This window comes from Balaenoptera physalus, assembly GCF_965194825.1.
Source record: "Balaenoptera physalus genome assembly, chromosome: 4".
NCBI classification, from domain to species: domain Eukaryota; kingdom Metazoa; phylum Chordata; class Mammalia; order Artiodactyla; family Balaenopteridae; genus Balaenoptera; species Balaenoptera physalus.
The window spans coordinates 120,682,779-120,709,417 of NC_138891.1; the positions used below are offsets into that span (position 1 = coordinate 120,682,779).

Here is a 26,639-nt window from a genome sequence, read left to right on the forward strand (position 1 = left end):
AGGATTACGTTTGATCAAGTAGCAGTCTTCAGTAAAGCCGACGAATGCCCAAGCATCCAGTAAGCATCCGCTGATAACCTCACTGCCTTAAAATCTGAGGAAACTTACTAAGTGCTTTATAGCAATAAAACAACTCCCATTTATGGAGAAGCTATTTTGTGCCAAGTGTAGTGCCAAACACTTTGCATCATCTCATTTCACCTTTAACACAGTTCTATGGATTTTACAATTAGAACAAACTGCATGCTAACAGTTTAAAATGGTAGGGTAGAGAGGATCGGTACCGACCAGCACTCACCAGCCTGAGACGCTTGTCTGCTCACCCGCTGGTGCGGGTATGGGCTGGGAGCTGAGGCTCGGGCTTTGGAGGTCAGACCCCAGGGAGAGGACTGGGGTTGGCTGCGTGAAGACAGCCTAAAAGGGGCTAGTGCACCACAGCTAGCCAGGAGGGAGCCTGGGAAAATGTCTGGACCTGCTGGAGAGGTAGGAGACAGTTGTTTCAGGGTGCACAAGGAGAGGGAATTTCTGTTCTGTGTGCCCACAGAAGGCAGAGCACTGCCTAAGCGAGCTCCAGAGATGGGCGTGAGCTGCGGCTATCATCTTGGACCCCACAGACAGGCACAGACCGCTAACGCTGCTGCCGCTGCCACCAAGAATCCTGTGTGCAAGCACAGGTCACTACCCACACCACCCCGGGGGCCTGTGCAGTCCACCACTGCCAGCGTCCCGTGATCCAGGGGCAACTTTCCCGGGACAACATATGGCGCGCCTCAGGCTGGTGCAATGTCAGGCCGGCCTCTGCCACCTCAGGCTTGCCCTGCATTCCAATTATGACTACTGTACCCCTCCCTCTCCCCGGCCTGAATGAGCAAGACCAACTATTCGGCTGCTGCTTTAACCCCCTCCTGTCTGGGCAGGGAACATAGGCCTGAGGGTGGCCTACATGCTGAGTTGGGGTCAAAACAAAAGCTGAACCCCAGAAACTGTGCGAACAAAGAAGAGAAAGGGAAATTTCTCTGTGCAGCCTCAGGAGCAGCGGATTAAATCCCTGCAATCAACTTGATAAACTCTGTATCTGAGGAATACCTGAATAGACAACAAATGTTCCCAAAATTGAGGTGGTGGACTTTGGGAGCAACTGCAGACTTGGGGTTTGCTTTCTGCATCTGATTTGTTTTTGGTCTTATATTTACCTTAGTTTAGTTTTTAGTGCTTGTTATCATTGGTGGATTTGTTTATTGGTTTGGTTGCTCTCTTCCTTTATTTATTCTTTTTGTGAGTTTGTCTATGTTTCTTTGTGTGATTTTGTCTGTTTAGGTTTGCTTTTACCATTTGTCCTACGGTCCTGTCTGTTCGTATTTTTGTTTGTTTGTTTTTATCACTGCGTGTGTGTATGTTTCTTTGTGTGATTCTGTCTATTTAAGTTTGCTTTACCATTTGTCCTAGGGTTCTGTCTGTTTTTTTTGTTGTTGTTGTGTTTTATTTGTTTCTTTCTTTTTATGACTCTGTGTGTGTATGTTTCTTTGTGTGACTTCGTCTGTTTAGTTTTGCTTTTACCATTTGTTTTGCGGTTCTATCTGTTTGTTAGTTTTTTTTGTTCTTCTTTTCCTTCTGAGCCATGCAGCTGGCAGGGTCTTGGTGCTCCGGCCTACTGTCAGGCCTGAGCCTCTGAGGTGGGAGAACCGAGGCCAGGATATTGGACCACAAGAGACCTCCCAGCCCCACATAATATTAATCAGTGAGAGCTCTCCCAGAGATCTCCATCTCAGCACTAAGACCCAGCTCCACACAACGGCCAGCAAGCTCCAGTGCTGGACGCCCTATGCCAAACAACTAGTAAGAGAGGAACACAACCCCACCCATTAGCAGAGAGGCTGCCTAAAGTCATACTAAGTCCATAGACACCCCAAAACACACCACCGGACACGGCCCTACCCACCAGAAGGACAAAATCCAGCCCCACCCCCCAGAACACAGGCACCAGTCCCTCCCCACCAGGAAGCCTACATAAGACACTGAACCAACCTCATCCACAGGGGGCAGACACCAAAAATAACAGGAACTACAAACCTGCAGCCTGTGAAAAGGAGATCCCAAACACAGTAAACAAAATGAGAAGACAGAGATATATGCAGCAGATGAAGGAGCAAAGTAAAAACCCTCCAGACGAAACAAGTTAAGAGGGAATAGACAGTCTACCTGAAAAAGAATTCAGACTAATGATAGGAAAGATGATCCAAATCTTGGAAATAGAATGGAAAAAATACAAGAAACGTTTAACAAAGACTTAGAAGAAATAAAGAGCAAACAAACAATGATGAACAACACAATAAATGAAATTAAAAATACTCTAGAAGGAATCAATAGCAGAATAACTGACGCAAAAGAACGGGTAAGTGACCTGGAAGATAGAATAGTGGAAATAACTGCCACAGAGCAGAATAAAGAAAAAAGAATGAAAAGAATTAAGGACAGTCTCAGAGACACACTAACTTTGAATTATAGGGGTCCCAGAAGGAGAAGAGAGAGAGAAAGGACCTGAGAAAATATTTGAAGAGATTATAGTTGAAAACTTCCCTAACATGGGAAATGAAATAGTCAATCAACTCTAGGGAGCACAGAAAGTCCCATACAGGATAAACCCAAGGAGAAACATGCCAAGACACATATTAATCAAACTATCAAAAATTAAATACAAAGAAAAAATATTAAAAGCAGCAAGGGAAAAGCAACAAATAACATGCAAGGGAATCCACATAAGGTTACCAGCTGATCTTTCATCAGAAACTCTGCAAGCCAGAAGGGAGTGGCAGGACATATTTAAAGTGATGAAAGAGAAAAACATACAACTAAGATTACTCTACTCAGCAAGGATCTCATTCAGATTCGATGGAGAAACTAAAACCTTTATAGACAAGCAAAAATTAAGAGAATTCAGCACCAAAAAACAGCTTTACAACAAATGCTAAAGGAACTTCTCTAGGCAGGAAAAACAAGAGAAGGAAACGACCCACAAAAACAAACCCAAAACAATTAAGAAAATGGTCACAGGAACATACATATAAACAATTAGCTTAAATGTGAATGGATTAAATGCTCCAAACAAAAGACACAGACTGGCTGAATGGATACAAAAAACAAGACCCATATATATGCTGTCTACAAGAGACTCACTTCAGACCTAGGGACACATACAGGCTGAAAGTGAGGGGATGGAAAAAAGATATTCCATGCAAATGGAAATCAAAAGAAAGCTGGAGTAGCAATACTCATATCAGGCAAAATAAACTTTAAAATAAAGACTATTACAAGAGACAAAGAAGGACACTACATAATGATCAAGGGATCAATCCAAGAAGATAATAACAATTGTAAATATTTATGCACCCAACATAGGAGCCCCTAAATACATAAGGCAAATGCTAACAGCCATAAAAGGGGAAATCAACAGTAACACAATAATCACAGGGGACTTTAACACCCCACTTTCACCAATGGACAGATCATCCAAAATGAAAATAAATAAGGAAACACAAGCTTTAAATGATACATTAGACCAGACGGACTTAATTGATATTTATAGGACATTCTATCCAAAAACATCAGAATACACTTTCTTCTCAAGTGCTCATGGAACATTTTCTAGGATAGATCATATCTTGGGTCACAAATCAAGCCTCAGTAAATTTAAGAAAACTGAAAATGTATCAAGTGTCTTCTCTGACTACAACACAATGAGACTAGATATCAACTACAGGAAAAAAACTGTAAAAAATACAAACACATGGAGGCTATACAATATGCAACTAAATAACTAAGAGATCACTGAAGAAATAAAAGAGGAAATCAAAAAATACCTAGAAACAAATGACAGTGAAAACACAACTACCTCAAACCTATGGGATGCAGCAAAAGCAGTTCTAAGAGGGAAGTTTATAGCAATACAATCTTACCTCAAGAAACAAGAAAAATCTCAATTAAAAAACCTAACCTTACCCCTAAAGCAATTAGAGAAACAAAAAAAACCCCCAAAGTTAGCAGAAGGGAAGAAATCATAAAGATCAGATCAGAAATAAATGAAAAAGAAATGAAGGAAACAATAGCAAACATCCATAAAACCAAAAGCTGGTTCTTTGAGAATATAAACAAAATTGATAAACCATTAGCCAGACTCATCAAGAAAAAAAGGGAGAAGACGCAAATCAACAGAATTAGAAATGAAAAAGGAGAAGTAACAACTGACACTGCAGAAATCCAAAGGATCATGAGATTACTACAAGCAACTATAAGTCAATAAAATGGACAACCTGAAAGAAATGGACAAATTCTTAAGTACAACCTTCCAAGACTGAACCAGGAAGAAATAGAAAATATAAGTAGACCATTCACAAGCACTGGGATTGAAACTGTGATTAAAAATCTTCCAACAAACAAAAGCCCAGGATCTGATGGCTTCACAGGCTAATTCTAACAAACATTTAGAGAAGAGCTAACACCTATCCTTCTCAAACTCTTCCAAAATATAGCAGAGGGAGGAACACTTCCAAACTCATTCTACGAGGCCACCAACACCCTGACACCAAAACCAGACAAAGATGTCACAAAAAAAGAAAACTACAGACTAATATCACCAATGAACATAGATGCAAAAATCTTCAACAAAATACTAGCAAACAGAATCCAACAGCACATTAAAAGGATCATACACAATGATCAAATGGAATTTATCCCAGGTATGCAAGGATTCTTCAATATATGCAAAGCCATATATGACAAACCCACAGCCAACATCATTCTCAGTTGTGAAAAACTGAAACCATTTCCACTAAGATCAGGAACAAGACAAGGTTGCCCACTCTCACCACTATTATTCAACATAGTTTTGGAAGTTTTAGCCATGGCAATCATAGAAGAAAAAGAAATAAAAGGAATCCAAATTGGAAAAGAAGAAGTAAAGCTGTCATTGTTTGCAGATGACATGATACTATACATAGAGAATCCTAAAGATGCTACCAGAAAACTACTAGAGCTAATCAATGAACTTGGTAAAGTAGCAGGATACAAAACTAATGCACAGAAATCTCTTGCATTCCTATACACTAACGATGAACAATCTGAATGAGAAATTAAGGAAGCACTCCCATTTACCATTGTAACAAAAAGAATAAAATACCTAGAAATAAACCTACCTAAGGAGACAAAAGACCTGTATGCAGAAAACTATAAGACACCGATGAAAGAAATTAAAGACAGTACAAACAGATGGAGAAATATACCATGTTCTTGGATTGGAAGAATCAACATTGTGAAAATGACTATCCTACCCAAAGCAATCTACAGATTCAATGCAATCCCTATCAAACTACCAATGGCATTTTTCACAGAACTAGAACAAAAAATTTCACAATTTGCATGGAAACACAAAAGACCCCGAATAGCCAAAGCAATCTTGAGAAAGAAAAAAGGAGCTGGAGGAATCAGGCTCTCTGGCTTCAGAATATACTACAAAGCTACAGTAATCAAAACAGTATGATACTGGCACAAAGACAGAAATATAGATCAATGGAACAGGATAGAAAGCCCAGAGATAAACCCACACACATATGGTCACCTTATCTTTGATAAAGGAGGCAAGAATATACAATGGAGAAAAGACAGTCTCTTCAATAAGTGGTGCTGGGAAAATTGGACAGCTACACGTAAAAGAATGAAATTAGAACACTTTCTAACACCGTACACAAAAATAAACTGAAAATGGATTAAAGAGCTAAATGTAAGTCCAGACACTATAAAACTCAGAGAAAAACATAGGCAGAACACTCTATGACATAAATCACAGCAAGATCCTTTTTGACATACCCCCTAGAGAAACAGAGACAAAAACAAAAGTAAACAAATGGGACCTAATGAAACCTAAAAGTTTTTTCACAGCAAAGGAAACCATAAACAAGATGAAAAAACAACCCTCATAATGGGAGAAAATATTTGCAAATGAAACAACTGACAAAGGATTAATCTCCAAAATATACAAGCAGCTCATGCAGCTCAATATCAAAAAAACAAACAACCCAATCCAAAAATGAGCAGAAGACCTAAATAGACATTTCTCCAAAGAAGATATACAGATTGCTAACAAACATATGAAAGGATGCTCAACATCACTAATCATTACAGAAATGCATATCAAAACCACAATGAGGTATCACATCACAACAGTCAGAATGGCCATCATCAAAAATTCTGCAAACAATAAATGCTGGAGAGGGTGTGGAGAAAAGGGAACCCTCTTGCATTGTTGGTGGGAATGTAAATTGATACAGCCACTATGGAGAACAGTATGGAGGTTCTTTCAAAAACTAAAAATAGAACTACCATATGACCCAGCAATCCCACTACTGGGCATAAACCCTGAGAAAACCATAATTCAAAAAGAGACATGTACCACAGTGTTCATTGCAGCACTATTTACAATAGCCAGGACATGGAAGCAACCTAAATGTCTATTGACAGATGAATGGATAAAGATGTGGCACATAAGTACAATGGAATACTACTCAGTCAGAAAAAGAAACGACATTGAGTTATTTGTAGTGAGGTGGATCGACCTAGATTCTGTCATACAGAGTGAAGTAAGTCAGAAAGAGAAAAACAAATACTGTATGCTAACACATATATATGGAATCTAAGAAAAAAAAAAAAAAAAGGGTTCTGAAGAACCTAGAGGCAGGACGGAAATAAAGACACAGACGTAGAGAATGGACTTGAGGACACTGGGAGGGGGAAGGTAAGCTGGGATGAAGTGAGAGAGTGGCATGGACATATATACACTACCAAATGTAAAACTGATAGCTAGTGGGAAGCAGCTGCATAGCACAGGGAGATCAGCTCGGTGCTTTGTGACCATGTAGAGGTGTGGGATAGAGAGGGTGGGAGGGAGGTACAAGAGGGAGGGATATGGGGATATATGTATACCTATAGCTGATTCACTTTGTTATACAGCAGAAACTAACACAACATTGTAAAGCAATTATACTCCAGTAAAGATGTTTAAAAAAAAATAGAAGGAAAAGAAAAAACTATATAAAAGCTTTTCCCCATCGATTATATTTATAAGGTTTCCTAAAATATAGTTTGTTTAGGAAAGCGAGAATAAACTTAATTCTTTCCCTTAATTTCCAACTTTCAAAATAGAAAATTGGAGCACCAGCACTCCCAGTGGTGACAAATGAGTTGTGTGTATTTTATGGAGGGACAGAGAAAGCCTCTCTGTGTTTGAGCACGACTGATATTTGGTTAAGGTTATTCCATCAATTGTAGACATTTTCTTTAAATGCTCAGAGTGGCGTGTTTGGGGCCTGTAGGCTCTCCTTGGCCTGGGTCTGGGAGCTTCTGCCATACTCCACCAGTCTAGGAAAGCTTCCTCCCCTTCTAGCTGACAGAGCCCTGGGCCTTTGAATAGGGGATTGGAGATGGAAATCTGGCACTGGGGTGCTCACTGTTCCTGGGATGTCTTTGTATGTAAGCTTTATAGTCTATACTGGTACGAAATACACATTCAAAATAAAATAAAGTCATGATTCCAAAATAAATAAATAAATAAATAAATAAATAAATAAATAAATAAATAAATAAATAAATAAATAAATAAATAAAATAAAATGGTAGGGCAGAGACTTTATGTGGGACTGTCTGATTTTAGAGGCTTCCCTTGCACCAGGATACTGGGGAGCCTCATGTAGCTATGGGCAGGTTCTGTGGGAGGGGCTGAGAACATGAGGGGCAGGTTGGGAGGCAGGAGAGGGAGACATTCCCACTGCCATTGGTTACCTGGGCTCAGGTAGGGGAGGATGTTTCAGCTCCTAGTGATTGGTGGCAGTTCCTTAACTCTCCAGGTGCTGGGCCAGGAGGGCATTATGTGCTGCAGAGGCCCTGTTTGATTATCAAAGGTCTTCTCACTTTCCCTTTTCCAGGTCAGAGGAATCAGTACTTTGGCCAAGTTGGACATAATGATAATTTCAGATGCTCTGACAGCACCCACTTCCACTGTCCCTTGGGACTCCCCTGCCCACTTTGACCTGTTCAGGGAGAAGGGGTAGGGTGAAATCTCCTTCCCGGTGTCCTGTCTCTGAGCTTCTTTCTCTACCACATCTTTAAGTATGTTTCCTAATGCTCAGCTGGTCATTATTGTCACTTGATTAGCATGCCTGTTAGGTAACAGTTACTCTTTTTAAAGCATTGTATGTTTTTTACTCAGCATTTAATTTATATATTTACTTCATATTTACAAAAAATTAGTTTAAAATTGCCAAACCATTTCTCCTACTTTGCTTTTAGTTATATTTATTTATACATATTCTATTCTGATATTTTATATAACCAATGCATTATATTAGTATGTATATATTAAATTACAAATAATACTAACTATATTAATGGTATAGCATTTAAATAATAACTATGAAAAAATGCTCAAAAGGAGTATGAATCCACTATATAGATTCTATTTTGAAGTCAATAGAGTACATTTATTTTAAAAAATGATAGGATTGTCTCCTTAAATCCTTTCTACATATTTTATTTTCACAATAAATTACATAAAAGTTCAGAATGGTATATGCAGTTTATTTGCTATAGATTTAAATCAATGATAAAATAATGCAGTTCAGATAAAATAATGCAGTTCAGTAGCTAAACTCCCAGATTATCTCTTGTGTAAGTATTGTACTCCATCTGAGAACTATAAAAATAATACTGATATGAGAAAGCTTGTAGCTAATGCAAAGTTTAGTAATCACCATTTTCTCTCATTATTTTGGTGTTTTGAGTAGAAAATCAATACATGAACCACAAACTATGAAGATCAAACATGCATGTTTCAAGCTACTTGTCTAATGTGATTTACAGCAATGGTGTTCTGACACAGTCTTAATGATTTCTGAAATTGTTATTGTGCTATATGGAATATAGCGTCTTTCCCATGTTCTTATTTTTCCTGCATCTGTAAGCAGCACTATGGAAAGGAAATATCTCTCCAACATGTGTCATTTGCACTTCTCTCCCAAGTCCTGCTCCACGTACCTTTCTGTGTCTATGTAATTCACTTTCCCACCACGAGCCCCACATTAGCAGGAGCACCACTAGAATGACTACATCCTTCTCTCTGAGGACAAAGGCTTGAGAATACAGAAGTCATAGCCAATGGTACTTAAATTTTATGAATCAACTGAGAAATTTGCTAAAAATTCAGATTCCTAGCTTCTAGCTCTGGAGATTCTAATTTGGAAGGTTGGCGTGGGACCCAAGAATCCATACTTTGTAATCACTGTTGGGATACTGAGCAATATAAAATCCTTCTAGCTTTTCCATTCACCCAAAGCCAAGAAATGGGGGAAGAAATCCTTCCAAGAAATCATTGCAGATGAAGAAAAGGGACTTAATTATATTTAAAAATATTCTTGTTTCAAAGCATCTACATTCCAAAAAAGCAAGGAGAAGCTATAAGACAGAAGACAGGTGGGGATAGGAACAGGACATAATCCCATTGGATAGGCAGACCCCAATTCCGCTGAGGCTAAAGATGGCAGAAATAGCTTACCTTTAGGTAGAGAAAATTGGCTGAATTTCTGCTACATTTCACCTTCCCCTGCTCTGTCCAGAGTGTTTTTCTCAGTAGCAAGGGAGAGAAAGGTACAGTTTGATAGGAAACAGAAAGACATGTTCCTGACTTCTGTAACCTCAAAGCCTAGCATACTCCTTGGCACACAGTAGATGCTCCATAGGTGTTGCACTGGATGGGATGAACTAGCGCTGCTCTGCTCTATGTTGCTCTGTGCTGGGTTGTAAATAACTTCACTACTCTGAGCATAAGACTGTCCATTTGTACATGGAATTTTCATTGTGGTGGGAAGTAAATGTGGTAAGATAATTATGATAGAGCAACATAATATGCTAAAAGGAAAAAAAAGATCAATGGGACCCCATACTATAAATTGAAATTTTTTTATGTTCTACCATTACTAATGGTGGCATAAAGCAACCTCAACAAGTTTGCTTACCGCCAATCCCAATGTTTACCCACAGCACAGAGCTTTTGGTCTCTATTAATCATTCTCCAATGAATGGGAAAGGATTCCTGAGAGAATAGCCAACTCCTTTTTTTAAAGGCAAGTAAAAATTAGAGTGCCCCTGAAATGTGGTGGTATTGTCAGAGAGCAAGAAAATTTTCAAGAATATCAGAGGTAATTTTTACAGAATAAAGGAGCCACATTAAATGGGATAACACTAGCTAGCTTTAACAATTTGGGCATCATATAATAATCATAATAATTATCCTAGTTAATAAAATACATTGTTAATGAAGGCCATGAGTCCATAAAGAAACACAAAAGAAAAACAGCAAAGTGTGTAAAAGGCAGTTGTATTGTGAAAGGACGGTGGGCAGGGAGGATGTGTTCAATTATTAGTCTTTATTATGAGTCGGGACAAGATTGTCATACATGTGAGTATTTTTATTTCATTAAGTAGAAGCATGTTTTTAAAATAAAGGTATGGGGTTTCCCTGGTGACGCAGTGGTTAAGAATCCGCCTGCCAATGCAGGGGACACGGGTTCGAGCCCTGGTGCGGGAAGATCCCACATGCCGCGGAGCAACTAAGCCCGTGCGCCACAACTACAGAGCCTGCACTCTAGAGCCTGCGAGCCACAACTACTGAGCCTGCGTGCCACAACTACTGAAGCCTGCATGCCTAGAGCCCGTGCTCCGCAACAAGAGAAGCCACCGCAACGAGAAGCCCACACACCGCAACGAAGAGTAGCCCCTGCTTGCCGCAACTAAAGAAAGCCCGCGTGCAGCAACGAAAACCCAACGCAGCCAAAAATATAAAATAAATAAAATAATTTAAAAAATAAATACAATGTTAAAAAATAAAATAAAGGTATACATTTATTTGTTTAAGTGTAAAAAAAGAGAAGTAAGTACAGGGAACCAGGAGTAAGCCAAATAATCCTCATCATTATTTGACCTGGTGGATTATTTCTAGAAATTTAAGGAATCACCTTTGAGCTCCTTTCTTCACTTGACTCCCAGGACTATCCATGCACTTGTGATTGTCCTTTCATTTCACTCTTTGCTTTTCCTCAGTTTTTCTTTCCCAGCTCTTTCCTTCTCAAAAATCGAAATATTGAGAATACTCTAGAATTCTGCCTTCCGCCTTCTTCTCTTCTTCATTAACAGTAATTCCATAGATGATCTCATCCAATGCCATGACTTTAAATACCAGAAATATGCTGAAAACTTCCAAATTTGTGTTTTAATTCTTGACTTCTCCTCTGAACTTTAGATTCACGTACCTATGTGCCAATTGGCCAAGTAAATACCACTTGGACTCTGGTAGGAAGTCTCAAGTTTAATATATAGAAATCAGAACTTTTATTCCCCTTCCAGTCCTGTTTCTTCCCATTTTCCTCATCTCAATAAATGATATCAACACTCATCCTGTTGCTCAAACCCAAATCCTTGGTTCTTCTCCTTATCTATCTGTGATCACTAGTAAGTTTAGATAGCTCTAAGCATCTGAACTTACTAATGAGATCCAGACATTTGTCCAGCTTCCTCAGCCATAATCTTAGGGCCACCATTGTTTCTTTCTGACTGGTCCCCTCAATTTTATCCTTGCTCCTCTCAGCAGTCGAATTACCACACAGATGCCTAATTAGATAATGTCACTCTTCTGCCTTCCAAATTGTCTCACTTCCCATTTACCACGGCCAACTGAGTCCTCACCAGGGCTTAGGATCTGGTCTTACCTACATCTCCAATCTTGTTCCTACCCCACTGCCAGTCACTTCCTGATCAACTGTGGCAGCTGGGTTTCTCAAGGTTTCTGTTTTTCTGCCCTAGCCTGTAATATAAGCATTATTAGGGCAAAGATTTTGTTCGTCTGTAGAGCACTATTATCCCCAAAACTTAGAATAATGCTCGGCACAAGATAAGTGCTCAATGACTGAATAGATATATGAAAAACAAGAAGCAATCCAGGAGCCAGAAAGATTGAGCACAACCAGGGGTCACACGTAACAGCCAGGTAAAGAGAGAGGAGTTGTAAATAAAGTCATAACAGCACAAGTGGTTACACAAAATAAATAAGGAAAAAGAGGGCACAGTAATGTGATCCAAGATGATGAATTAGTTCTCAAAGTAGAACTAGCTTCAGAGATCTGATACTGGAACTTCTAGGAAATAAAACTTCTGGGTAGACTAATAATTATAATAAGATACCTGCTAATAAGAAGTGTGTTATTAAAAATAGTGTTAACAGAATAATGTCAAGGAAATGGGTTATATAATATGGGCCGAGGGTGACTTGAAGAATGCATACTTTTAAGGAGATGACGCCAGGTTGGAAATTGGTAAAACCTATGAGAAAGGCAAAACTCTAAAAGGTTCTAGTGAAGCAGTAAGAAATTTTTAACTATCAGAAATATGAATAACAACTGAAGCTTGAAATCCGTTAGAAAAGGAGTCAAGATCTATGCCATTACCAAAAACCCATAAGTCACTAATCTAATCTTGAAATCTCTACTCGCCTAGGAAAATGTGCTTCCTTTTTTGATCTGTAAAAATTACTATAATCTTGAAAAAGTATTATAGTGTTTCTGCAACCTGAAGAAGAAAATTTATTATTAGCTGATCTCCTAAAGCTGTAAAAATAGGTAGATAAATAGAGAAATTAACTAAACCCATGATGTTTATTTTTTAGAGTCGGTTTAAGTAGAAATGAAATAATTTTTAAAATATTATATTTGGGTAGATTCTGTATCCTAGACCTATTTAGTATGTTTGAGGTATTAAAAAGAATCCAAATTTTAAATTGTAATTGCACTATCAATTAATTAAGCGATGTTACTTTATAGTCAATACTGTTTAAAAAGTTGGTTTTCAGAGTTTTATTAGTGCAGTTAAATTAATTTAGCACTAAATAAAGTATAAATAGTAGTCTGTATTTCTTGCCATACCCCAAAACACCTCATTATGAAATCATCTACTTCAGAAATGTTAACACCTATTTCAAGAAATCATTTTAATAAGAAATTAGGTAATCCATATAGTACATTTGGTCTTCTCTGAAGAGCAAGTTAAAGAATGGAAGATTGGCAAGAAGCTTCTCTATGGGTAATTTCATCACTGATATATGTCTATTCAATAGATGTGATCCAGACTGTAAATCTATAAATGACCAGCCCACCCACCATGGAGACTGAATAGTGGTCCCTTCTGGGGTCCACTTCAGGGATGGTGATGACTGGGAAGGGGTATGAGAGGAATTTCCAGGTGATAGAAATGTTTTATGTCTTGATAGGAGTGTGGGTTATACAGGCTGATGCATTTTCAAAACTCATCAAATTAGATACTTAAGATTATGCATTTTGCTATATATCAGTGGGAAAAAATGAAAACAAATATTAAACTCCAGTTGGTAAGTTTGCTTTACACAGTGGTATGGGTTCACAATTTTCAAACTATTTTTCCATTCTAAGCTTGAGCAAATCCATAGATATTTTGTGGACAGCACAAATAAGATAAGAGCTACAAATACGGAAGGAAAAAAGATTAGGATGTACCCTATGGTATATTATTTGAATTAGAGCTATCCTTATGAGTTCATATTTGTATGTACAGAGCTATGTCCATTGAGAGGGTCTAGAAGCAGGACACACCAGCAGCTGCAAGGGGCATGGAAGATCTTGTTTTTTAAAATGTAGAAGGAACTAAAATAGCTAAATGGATTTGGGGTTTCTTATAGAAAGCTTGATTTGAGGGCAAAGGCAGGGAAAGCACAAGATGAACCTGGAACATCTTATTTTGCCAGAAAGTAAAAAAGTTCTCAAAGAATGGGGATATATCAAGACTAACAAGGGAGAAAGCTTGAAAGGTTTCCCCAAATATAAGGACTTTCTATAAAATAACTTGCTTGTATTAAGAAAAATATCAAAGACAAGAAGAAAGGCTGAGAAAGACAAAGATAGTAAGGCTGATGGAAAGGCTATTCTAGATTAAAGATGAAAGAGGCATAGCAACTAAATGCAGTGCATTATCCTAAATTGGTTCTTGGGTGGAAAACATACAAACAAACTACAAATGTTATAAAGGGCATATTTGGGACAATTGACAAAAGTGAATACATACTGTATTAGATAATTAGACTAGATAATTGTATTGCCTTAATGATAAATTTCCATGATTTTCTGTGATTATGTAGGAAAATATCCTTGTTCTTAGTAAAAAAAAAAAAAAAAAAAACAGGGTAAAGAGGCACAATGTCTAACCTACTATCAAATGATTCAGAAAATAAATATTTCTCCAAATTGGAGGGAATTAAAGAATGATAAGAAAGTTTTCATAGCATAAAATGTAAACAACTGGTGAATCTCGGTGAAGGTACACAGGAGTTCTCTGTACTGTTATTTGCAATTTCTGTGCATGTTTGAAATTATATCAATATAAAAAGTTTAGAAAATAAATGTGCTGAATGTCTCGTGGGTAAGACTTAGAGTTTTCTTTCACAGACCTTTCCTGAGCAGGAAACAATAAAAATTTTATTGCACATTTCTATAATTCACAGTATGCAAAAGCATTGCAGCATCTTAATTTTGTCATGACTATCACCCTAGGAGGTAGATATCCTGTGGACACCCTACAGATGAGGATCTTGAAACCCACAGATACTAAGTCACACAAAGTCAGTAGCGTAAGTTGGATCAAAATATTCTCTGGTTTGAAGTCAACCTTGTCTTTAGATCACAGCAAATATCTCTTAAAACTTCACAAGTATCTCTTTTAAGCTTGGAAAAGAAGACAAGTCAGTAGTAGAGAAACAGAACAGGCACAGGGAAGTTTAGTGACATCCAGGAATACTGAGGCTGAGGGGTGGGAAAGAGAGTGTGGACAATACGAATGCAGACAGAGAACTGTCCGATTAGACCATTTAACTACCCACAGGTGAAAACTCCTGGAGCAGATTTACATGGGGGTCAGGTCATTTGTGTAGTATGGTTTCAATAAGTTTCTTGATCTCGGTTCTTCTTTTTATTAGGAAATTAAGCTTTTTACTGTATAAGTAGAGTTTTAAAAAGACAAATAAGACTCAGTATTAGCATACTGGTAAGAATATTTTTTGGATAAAACTATTTGAAATAATATCAGAAACTTTCTTGGTTAGAGACATAAAGAAAAAAGCAAGAAAACTCCTGGTAACCGGAAAAATAAGAAATAATACCACTGAGTGGCTAAGGAGAGTAAAATGCAAGGTTGGTGAGCAAAAGTTTTTCATCACAATTCTATTACAGCTTATGTTTGTTTGCTTTTGTTCAAATTGAAACTGTGTGAAAAGACATTTTATGTCCTATATGACTGAACATGTGTTTATATTAGATGAAACTGCTTTTCTATTTCCCTCATATATTCACGGTTTGAAAAGATGTTATTGGTATAATTGACCTATAGTAAGTACATCTGTAAGGTAGCTATTTGAAAGATGTCACTAATATCACTGCAAGCGTGGCTGACATTTAGAAAGCATATGTTCTGCAAGAACGTCAAATGGACGAATTTACAAAATCTGAGGTTAATACAGGAGGTGGCTGTCTTACTAAGACCTACCTATGATGCAGCAGGAAACACTGAATTTCTAGCTAAAGATACCTTTTACTTGTAACACAGTTAGGATATATTACCCATCTGTGACATGCCTAAGGCATAGAGTATATATAGATAAAGGTTGAAGTCTTGTTTAACAGGGGGTGGGAAAGTTGGCTGCTATAGACATTTGTTATGATATGGCTGTAAACAGATTAAAATATAATTATCAAGAGGCAGCAAAGTTAAGAAGGTGTAGTTTAGATATGGAAGAGGCTATAGTTTAGTCACCCAGATATGGGGTGTAATGCACAGGCTCAGACAGCTTTAGATGTAGATGGGCAGTGCCTTGGACAGTCCTTCTGGAGCGCAGGTAATTGGCCAAGCTGAGATGTAGCTGAGGGTCTTCATTTCCAGGTTCCCAGCCTTATGAGTTTGAGTTTACTCTCACTCTGGTATGATGGGTATTTCTGCGTAGGCTCAATCCTTTAATACTCCTTCTCCCTGGCCCTCCGTTATCTCCTGAATAATTTTGACAGCCTCCTGTAGCTGATAGTTTGTCTCCATCCATCCAAGAACTTTCAATGCCTGTGTTTGTACGTAGTGAGTCTTTTATCCTGATTAACTAAGGCTGCATCTTCCATTCTGAGCACACACACTTCTCTCAGAGATTCTGGACGCTAGAGGCTCATTCTAATCCTCACAGGTAAGGTCATTCCCTGGAGGCCTCTTGGGGCAGGAAATCACCCTTGTCAGGGCTTATGAATCTTTACTACGAGGAAGCTACGTTTTTTTCTAACTTAATTCAGAAGTGTTGGAGTACAATTACCTAAAGAGGTGCCGTCTTTCAGGCAGAAGAAGAAATTAACATTTCTTGGGCCCAGGAATATTGATGTTTATTTCCAGGCCCTTCCACCCACTCTCGTTTCTCCTGTGGCACTGCTTTAAGAATGGCTGCTCTAGAGGGAGAAGATAGATTCTAAAATTCAGCATGTATTTTGTCATATCAAAAAAAGAATTCGACAGGGTTGATGTTAGTTCTAAGTTTCAGTTACAGGTAACATCAAAACAGATCTGACTTGAGAACTAAGGAAACATTTTTACGCTAATTCAGAGCAAAGTGATTACACATGAATTTCAAAGGGCACACTTTTTAATTTGTAACTTGAAGGCTATCTATACATGCTTTTTTTGACATTGACACTTTGCTGACAATAAATATTGTCCTAATTGGCTGATAACCAGCACAATTTATATAGTGAAAACTAATTGTATACCTTAAAAAATGCTTACCTTGTAAATAGGTGGAAATTTCAATTTTTATGTATGTATGAAACATAATACTTGATCCAAGGGTCTAATGAAGAATAAATTTTAATTATACTTTCTCTACTTTTATACATGATTTTAATGGGAGAATGATTGGAAAGTTTATAACGTTATAAACAAAAGGAACATTTCCCTGCTGAGAGGGTTTGGGGAGGCTGCCTGAAATGGGATGCACAGTGTCTGCTGGGGTCACCTCGTTGGAGAAGGGCCAGCTGTGATGTCACACTCACCCATACACGCAGTGGGCAGCCGACACAAGCCAGTCCCTGCTGACCAGAGAAGCCCCACAGAGCAGCTGGTCGTTATAATACACAGCAACGATCCAAGGCCAGGCTCCTTCTCGGGAATCGTTTCCTCCAACGATCCTTGGGCTAACTTCTTGAGCCACCAGTTTTTTTCCACATGCTGTTAAGATAATTGAAGAAAGAGCTTCTAGTTAATTTTGGTGGATTTCCTCTGGTCATGAAAATTGAGTGGATCACTGCAAAATAACTTTAGGTGACATAGTGACTCTAAACAGAATGATTGTGATGACTGAATAGGAAAAACTGATGCCATTGCTTCTGTCACCATCTTCAGTAAAACCAAAAGACAGTCTTCATAATGTATGGAGATTGCTCATTGATGTGTTGCAATGGACACCCCTGTAGATCACAACAACAGGCTGAGAAGACTCAGGTTTCAAAGTGACCTACAGGGTGATATTGGAGAGAACTGTATCCAGGCATGTTGACTCTTTTCATTGTTGCCATTGGAGTAGATCTCAGGAGCTCGAATGATGGAGGTATTATTACACAGAGAAGCTCAGGATGGTGTAATTTCAAGGCTTCGTTACAGTACTCCCATAAGTATTAAGTGCACATTTTAAAAATTTTCACTTATCACAGGGAAATTTAAAATTGACTCATAAAAAAACATCTTTTCCAAGATTTCAAAGGACATGGAAATTTCTGAAGTATAATATCTTACTTCTTAAATGCCGTTTTAAAATTCTGCCACCTCTGCCTGTGTTATCTACTATTAATGAAATTTTGTGCACATCCTTTTGGGTGTATTGATAAATTAAAAAAAAGAAACAAACAGAATTTTAAACTGAAGGCTTGAAGGAGAACAGGAGGAAATATTTACTTACATTTATGGTTACATTCTAACAGAATCAGTGAATCCTCTAAGCACCGTTTACTGTAATAGAAGAACAACTGTATTTCAAAAATGGTGCACACAACATTTTAAAGCAAAACATAGTGTAACTTGTCGTATTTTTTCTCTTTAGTAAAATGGACTTTTAAATGTGTCATACATAAAATGCACAACAGAAAATCCTCAAAGTCAAAGTTGAGTTCGTATCTTTAACTCTACCGTTTACCCTTCATGTGATTTTGGATAAGTTGCTCAATATCCCCAAGACTCAGTTTTAACATCCATAAAACAGGGGCAATAGTACTTGATTGGAGTTTTGTGAGAAGTAAAGAAATATTTGCAATGGAATTATTATTGTGCGTTATACACAATGAATACTTGATGAACGGTAGCTACTGTTAGTTTCTGTGAACCAACCTTGGATTTCACCGTTCTATAATATAGAATATGCCTCAGTATTGCTAACGAGACAACTATTCAGGGCCCAAAACTGTGTGTGAGGCTGTTTACTTTATTCAGGGAATTCAATGATGAATGAATCATGAGTCCTGCTTTCAAGGGAGGCAGACATGTAAATATAAAATAAAGTGTAGGCATAAATAATTAAAAACTCACTACCCGTTTAAATATTTGGATACCAACTTTTTTCAAAGCCAAGAATTCTAAAGAAAAATTAAAACAAAGAAAAAATTTAAAATGTGTTATACTTACTAACCACTAGAGATCAGTATAACACAAGGAATTAAAGTACTTGCCCACACTTTTTCCTGATGGCAGCTACTGTAGCTATCGTTTGCATTAAAACACACACATACACACATATAATTTTAATGGTTTCTATTTACATATTTAACAACACCTATTGTGCATGTTTTTTAGGTGCTTGAAATTTTAGGGAAGAACAAGTCAAAAAACACAAAACATGACCCAAGAGGCATATGAGATCATTAAGTACAATAAAACAATTCAGTGTGTCTGGAACATACCTAATAAGGATTACTTGAAATTACATGCATTCATGTTGTCTGACAAATCCCCGAGAGCAGACATAGCCAATTAAAATATAAGTACATTTTATTAATAAGCAATGTGCATGTAGGTATATCTATCTAGATATAGATATATCAATATGCATTCGTAATTCCCCAAAGAAGAAGCTTCAGTTAACGCTTCTTCTGTTATCCACCCATGGTTAGGAGAGAAGTCATTTTTAGGATGTGCCCCAGCATACTGTCAAGTTTCATTCAAACTTTCTACATCTACAATATCCATCAATGAAAACTCATATTCAAAATGGTTCATCATTTTTAGGTGTTAAACAATGTTTAAGACTCTGTGGTCTGTAAAAAATGGATGAATTTCTTTTCAGCAAGCACAGAAAAGTTTTTGGTTAACTTAACGGTTACCAGAGAATTAAACTGGGCTTAACACCTCATTCTTCAAGTGTTTTGGTTAATCAAAATTTTCATACACAAACACACGTGTAGGGTCTCAGTATATAGCAGTAAGTTGCTTCACTTCTGGTCAGAGTGAGCAGTGAGTACATTTGTCCAGGTACATTATAGAGATTAGAGAAAAATAGAATAACTGTACTGGCCTTCGGTCCTGGAGTCAGAATTAGGTCAGCCCTCGGTATGGGAAAAAAGTCAATGCTGTGATCCTGTGTCTTGCTCTCAGCCCAGTGGGACAATATTGGGATACAAATGGATGAGTTTGTATCTATTGTGTTGACAAAATGAACTGATTTCTCTCCCTATATATGCCCAACAAGTGGCCTTTTTTCTTTCTTTTTCCTTTCCAGAACTGTTATTTAAAGTGATATGCTGTCTTGGAGAGTTCAGAGGTAGCACAGTAGAATGGAAAGTGGAGAGCATTGAAGCCAGATAAACCTGGGTTAGAATCTCATGTTGCCTCCAGCTTTGTGAACGAGTCCAAGTCACTTATCAACACCAGGCTTTTCTCCTCATCCTTACAGTGGAACCATGCTGCTTAAGTCAAAGAGCTTTTTCACGGACTAGAAATAACCTCTGTAACACTGCAATGTTTCTACCACAGCATCTGTCACAGGACAGGCATTCAATAAACTGTTGATAAGCACTCTATATCCTGTACCTAGTACCATGCTTAGAACACATTGTCAATCAATGTATATTAAGTCAAATTTTTTTTTTTTGTTATCTAGGACTACTAGACAAAGAATTGGAGGAAAAGGAAACCCAATACTGGCAACAGCATGAATTGTACATTTCCAGTTATATCAGGTCAGATTGCTGGTACCGTGTTGAGTGGCCTTTTCTCAGTGGTGGGAAATAGTAGTCTAGTCATGCATATGCCTCATAATAGGAGAAAAAAATGGGGATCTAAGTCGATCTTCATAGTTGGAAGAATCATCTTCTTTGATATCCTCTTCCTTTCCTAATTTTTTTATTATGACCACTAGTGAAAGGGTGTTTTCAAAAACACCAGATTTCATGGGGCAATAAATGCATTTCTGCAATAAATAAATAAATACATACATACATACATACTAACTAAGTGCATATATGTCTGATTTCCTGCCAACCCAGTATAAGGTGGCTAATTAAGGAAGAGATTAAGAACGTTCTGGATTATTGATGTGATGAAAGTTTCAAGTATATTTGTGTGTAAATGGTGTCTCTTTCAAATAACATGAACATACATACAATAAAGACCTCAATGTATAATGATACTGGCATTTTGTTGATAAGCATGGAATAAACTAGTTCTTATTTTAAATATGCATATAATTAATATAAAATATTCTGTACCTTTTACTTTTTTTAACTGATTCTTAAATGCCTATAAAATATAAATAAGAGACATTCTCAGCATACACACTGTTCAAGATCTATAACAGTAATGCAAATTTAGACATGCTTTATAGAAAGGAAATCTAGTAGGCCACTTTCTCACTTGCAGATGCTTTGCTTCACCCTCGATGAGACTAATAAAATCAGTCAAGGCCCTGCAAATATTCATATAAAATATTCAACTGCAAAGTACTTTGGTACTAAAAATACTCCTTTAAAAATCTGTTTTACTGGTTGAGCTCACAGAAATGGCAACTTTTCATGAATAGCTGAGTAATTATATAATTTCACTTTTCACCCTTAAGTGTATTAAACAAAGAACTTCAAGCTAATGCAACAGCAATGATATCTTAAATCCTTGTCTGTTGTTACAGCTTCTTCTTGAAGTTACTTTCTTCCCATCCAAGCTGGCCTTTAATGGAACTGTAAAATTCAGAAGCCAATTTCAACCGAAGTTATCATTAATTCCCAAACAGCAGAAATGACATAATCTAAGCTAAAACAGATCTTTGAATACAGGAAGGATGCTGCTTTTTAGAACAACAGTAAAAGCTGTAAAAGTGAACCTAATTGTAAAGAGCAAAAGAGAAAATGCAGGCACAACTTGAAGTCTGTACTCTTTCACTTAATAACCATGTTCTATTTGCTAGAGAAAAGAATACCATGACTTTTGTGTCCCTTTCTTCTCTTTTGATGATAACTAATTGTGTCACTCTTTTTAGTCTGATCAATATTGGACGTATTTATTCCAACTCTCACAATTTCTTTCTATGGGGTGTACTTGTTTATAAATCCAAGAGTATGGATAAAAAGAATGTGGAAGTAAAACTTATTGAATCTCTATCAGTGTGCTCTCTAATTACACTATAATACTTCATTTGACCCTCTTACCATATGTATATGAGGAATAGGCAATGTTATCTGATAGGATCGATTAGATACTGTTTGAGATGACCTGAATAACAAAAAAATTAAATAACTTTCAAGATTATGTGGCATATATGGTGGTATTAAAATCTGACTTCAAAATCCACCTTCTTTCCTGTCTATATACAACTAGTCAAAGAACACATTTTGGGACCCACCTTGGTGTTAGTATTAAGCTGCCATTAGGTGTTGTGTTTAGTTGTACAAACGGTCCATGTCCAGTAGAAAAGATTGGCATGGATGAGTTTCCACTCCTAGGGAAAAGCACGCAGACAAAACAAAAACACAAACAAAAAAGTCATAAACGAAACTTCTAGTTATTTAATGCTGTGGACATTGAAATAAATTATGAAATTCCAGGCAAAGAGATTAACATTTTAATATTAAGCTTCAAATGTTTTGATGTCTAAAAGATGGTACAACTCAGTAGAAGAGTTACTCATAATGACATAAAATGTAATTTTAACTTTTGCGTAATACCTCTAGTTCTTGTTTGCCTGCTCATATATGTTATTTAACAGAGTTAAAATCAGTGCATATGTCATTTGAGTGCCTGATTTGTTTCATTCGACTTTTCTATGTTGTCCAACGATTTCTATAATGGTCAATTATAATGACAACTTCAGAGAATTGCCACAACATAATTTATTAATTATTTTTTCCTGTTGAGTGTAATTCATCTTTTAAAAAAATGCGTGTTGCCTAAGAACAACGTAGAAAAAGATCTTCAGTGTTTACCTTTGTTGCTTTGTTCTTGATATTTCATTCAATTCAAAGCCTAACTGCCCTAATTTAAAATCGGAAGCTATGTTTCTGCTCTAAAAGAGGGAGTATGCGCCTTGTACCTCCAAGTGTCAAATGGTGAGCCAGAATGGGATAAAAAGACACCTCCATGTGACAAAAGACATTAAGTTACTGGTCTTTCTTATCCCTGAAAACCTGTTATAGCCATGCTCTCAACTGTGAGCCTTCACTGAAGATTTCTTTTAATTATCCACTCTTCCCTAGGCTTAGCTGGAAACTTTTAGCTTCTCACTTTCTAATCTTTTTCTTGCCTTTTATTTATTCCAGATTTTAATCTTCATATAAAAATGTGCCTTTAGGCTGGAAATATCCTGATTCTTGCTATCTTCTCTGGGCTGGCAGGGTGATGATGTGGTTCCTATCTTTTGGAGTATCTTGAAGGACCCACCCACTCCCTCTTCAAAAGAAGGTCCAGTGTTTTTCCCAGGCTATAGTCAACGCTGACCCTTTTCTGTCTGTGTGCATAGAGGAAGTTTCCAAGGAACACTCATGGCTGTTATGATCAGTAAGAGGAAAAGAACGAAGTAGAGGTTGTTTCCTTTCTCTTTAAGGTAAGATAACACCTTAAAGAAACTGAAAGTGTCTGATACCTTTCATTCACTGAGCAGAGAACTGGAAAAACGGAGCTTGTATTTAATGTCCCAAAACTTATCATCTTGCACTTTCATTTTATAAACAGATAAATGTAACTCAAGCACACAAATCAATCACCATTCCTTTGACAAAATCTGAAATGGATTTACCAAAGGAAAAATGAGTGTTGCTACTATTATTGCTAAAGATTAAGATATTCCTTCCATGTGGGAAGAAGAATCATCTTATTTAAGGACTTATATAAAATATATTTTTTATGGCTCAGAAAACAAAACAAGCATAAAGACATCCAAAGAAAAGGAAAACCTTAATTTGAAAAGATACATGCACCCCAAAGTTCATAGCAGCATTATTTACAATAGCCAAGATATGGAAGCAACCTATGTGCCCATCGACAGATGAATGGATATATAAGATGTGGTACACACACACACACACACACACACACACACACACACACAGGAATATTACTCAGCCATAAAAAAGAATGAAATCTTGTCATTTATGACAAAATGGATGGACCTGGAGGGTATTATGCTAAGCAAAATAAGCCAGACAGAGAAATACAAATACTGGATGTTTTCTAAAAAACAAAACAAGTGAGCAAATATAACAAAGTAGAAACAGACTCACAGATACAAACAACAAACAGGGGTTTGTTCACAGATACAAAGAACAAACAGGGGTTGCCAGAGGGGAAATGGGTGGAAGGAGGGAAAAAGAGGTAGATTAAGAGGTAGAAACTTCCTATTAATCTGTCTCATGTCAATTTAATTCTTAGACCAGCCAGAAGAAGCTATAGAAGTGTAGAGGAACATTTCTTCCTCCCTGATAGTGTGTAATCTATAAAAATATCCAATATGTTGTACACCTGAAATTAATATAATATTGTAAGTTAACTATACTTCAGTTAGAAAAAAAAAGATCTCAAACGGCAGCAGAGGGTGTAGAAGGTCAGGAATGCTCTAGATCAGGAAGGACTTTACCACTGCAGGAATCTTTTAGTTAAGGACTCACACATTTAGGGAAGACAGGATGTGGATCCAAAGAGATTTTAGAGGACTGAATTTTACCATCGGTACATCTTCTGGTACAATTCATCAACACTAATCTTGACTTTTGAGAATATCAAGGACTGTCTATCCAATTTGAAGAGGCTCTAGTTGTGTTGACTTTGCGTGAAGGCTCCAGAAACATCATTGGAATTGGTTGGTTAGTGTACCTCTTGACTGGGAGGGACAAGTTGGTGGATCCTAATTACTCTCCGATCTCCCTTTTAGATGTCTGTCTTCTTTTACTGTTTTTGGTTCATGTTCTCAGTATCCTTATTCTGCTGAATGCCTATGTGTGTTGGATATTCTTCTAGGTAGTTTTCTATGTTCCCGACTCGCCATGATGAAAGATTTTCCAGGTGTGTAATCCAGATAAGCAACATTAGCCTCACCAGGGGCTAGTTGCAAATCGCCCAGCTCTAGCCCAGATCCACCCACAATTTTGAAACTCTGGGGGTGAAGTGAAGAGTGAAGAGTCTTTTAACAAACCTTCCAGGTGATTCTGATGCTTCCTAGTCTCAAGCCACTGTCATAGTCAAATAAAATATCTAATTCTTTACTTGTTCAGGGGTCTGCTTGTTGGCTTCCAAAGTGACTTCTAGTTACCTATAGTAATCTTACTATAAGCAATCTGTTTAAGCCACTGATAAAGTTAATTCATATATCAGGACCCACAAAATGGTGGTCAACCAGGGGTCTGGCCCACGTCACAAATCTAAACCTAAGTCAGCCTACACTTACAGGAAGTGCTTCACTTCCTGAAATGTAGAAAGAAAATGTAACACCAATCACAATCTTCCAACTCAGGTTTAGCTAGCTCACCTTACCCTAGAAAATAGGACCTGGTAGCCTATATGCCTGTAAGGAAATCCCTGACCTTCATTGTCTCTTCTAATGTTCCATAAAACTCGCTCTCGCCCCAAATCCTTCAAGAATAGTGCTCCCCTGCTTGTGAGGCACTGTACCCCCAATCCATGGGCTGTTTATGCTTGAATAAAGGACGCCAAACTCGTTATTAAATTGTTTTAGTTTTGTCATTTGACAGCACTCATGACTACGTGGGGGGACATCTAGACGAGTAATTCATTAAAAATATACATCTAAGTTGTGGATTTAAGACTTCTATTATCTCTAGCTGTTTTTAGTCTATTGCTTAGCTGTCTTTTTAAAGACAGACCCTGAGGGGATGCATTAATTTCTCTGGAAACTCAATACACAATTAAATTGAAAAAATATTGAAAAGTTATTTATAAATCAGTTTTTAATCTAGTATCTATTTATTACACACCTACCACTGGCATTGCACTGATGGGATTGGCAGTTAAATTTTTAACACACGCCTATTCTAGAAGAAAGACTAGAGGCAAAGCTTTAAGAATAGACTATTTAGTAAACACTAAATGTGCTACCCTGGGATTCTGAAGTGCTGTTCCATAGTGATGTTTTCACTATCTGGCTGAGAAAAATAGAGATTATGTATACACGTGGAAAAAATGACACACATAAAGGTTCTATTCTAAGATCGTGCTCTATATATGCAGCCTCAAACTTTACATGAGAAAAGACTGCAGTTAATGGCGCAGGTATATTGTTTTGGGTTATTGAGAACAACTGGAAAAAACATTCTTTTGGAGAAAACTTCTAAAATACTCCCATAATTAAATTTTTTGTTGTAAATATTGGTATCAACAACCTAAGAGTGGTGTATAGAGGCCATCAGTTCATACAAATATTTCCAGGTGTCAGTGCTGGATATTAAAAGTTGGAATTTAATTGGAGACAGAGTACCTGCATTTCAAATCCTTCCAAATCAAGTTCACCTTTTACAGACTGAACACAATTTATTCCAGTTTGTATTCATAGTAAACAGAATATAAGCAGCAGAAGTCTATGACAAACTATTTCTTATTTTAAGAAATGATGGAGACGATAAAGATAAATGCAATATTTAAAATATTCTTGGCAAAATAAAAGGTTAACAACGATATGTTAAGTCACCATTTATTATTTAGAAACAAAATCTCAGAACTGAAAAATTGAACTGTTGAGAATATATTCAAGGGATGATAGTTTTCTCCTGTCCTTATCTGTTTCTATTTTAAAATATAGAAGCCTCCCTCCCCCTCCCCAAACAACAGGATTTAAGGGAATGGTGAAGATATTTTGGTTTGGGGAAAACCATAATATCTTGTTGTTTTTATGTAACAAACTTTAAGGGAAAAAAAAAAGTCTTTGAGTAAAAAACAAAAACAAAACCCAAAACAAACAAATAAAATCCCCAACTCTGTTAACAAACTTTTATAGACTAAACAACTATGTTGCAGAAAAT

General features: G+C 37.1%; 1 protein-coding gene across 1 annotated transcript in view; it reads right to left on the reverse strand.

The window, feature by feature from the left end:
• TMPRSS15 (transmembrane serine protease 15) overlaps positions 1-26,639 on the reverse strand; it is a 141,398-nt gene that overhangs the window by 12,744 nt on the left and 102,015 nt on the right. The window contains exons 19-21 of the mRNA XM_082460669.1: positions 22,019-22,114; positions 18,095-18,144; positions 17,193-17,367 (exon numbers count right to left, since the gene is read on the reverse strand). Of these exons, the coding sequence (XP_082316795.1) occupies positions 17,193-17,367; positions 18,095-18,144; positions 22,019-22,114 (321 nt within the window). The remainder of the gene's footprint in view (positions 1-17,192; positions 17,368-18,094; positions 18,145-22,018; positions 22,115-26,639) is intronic.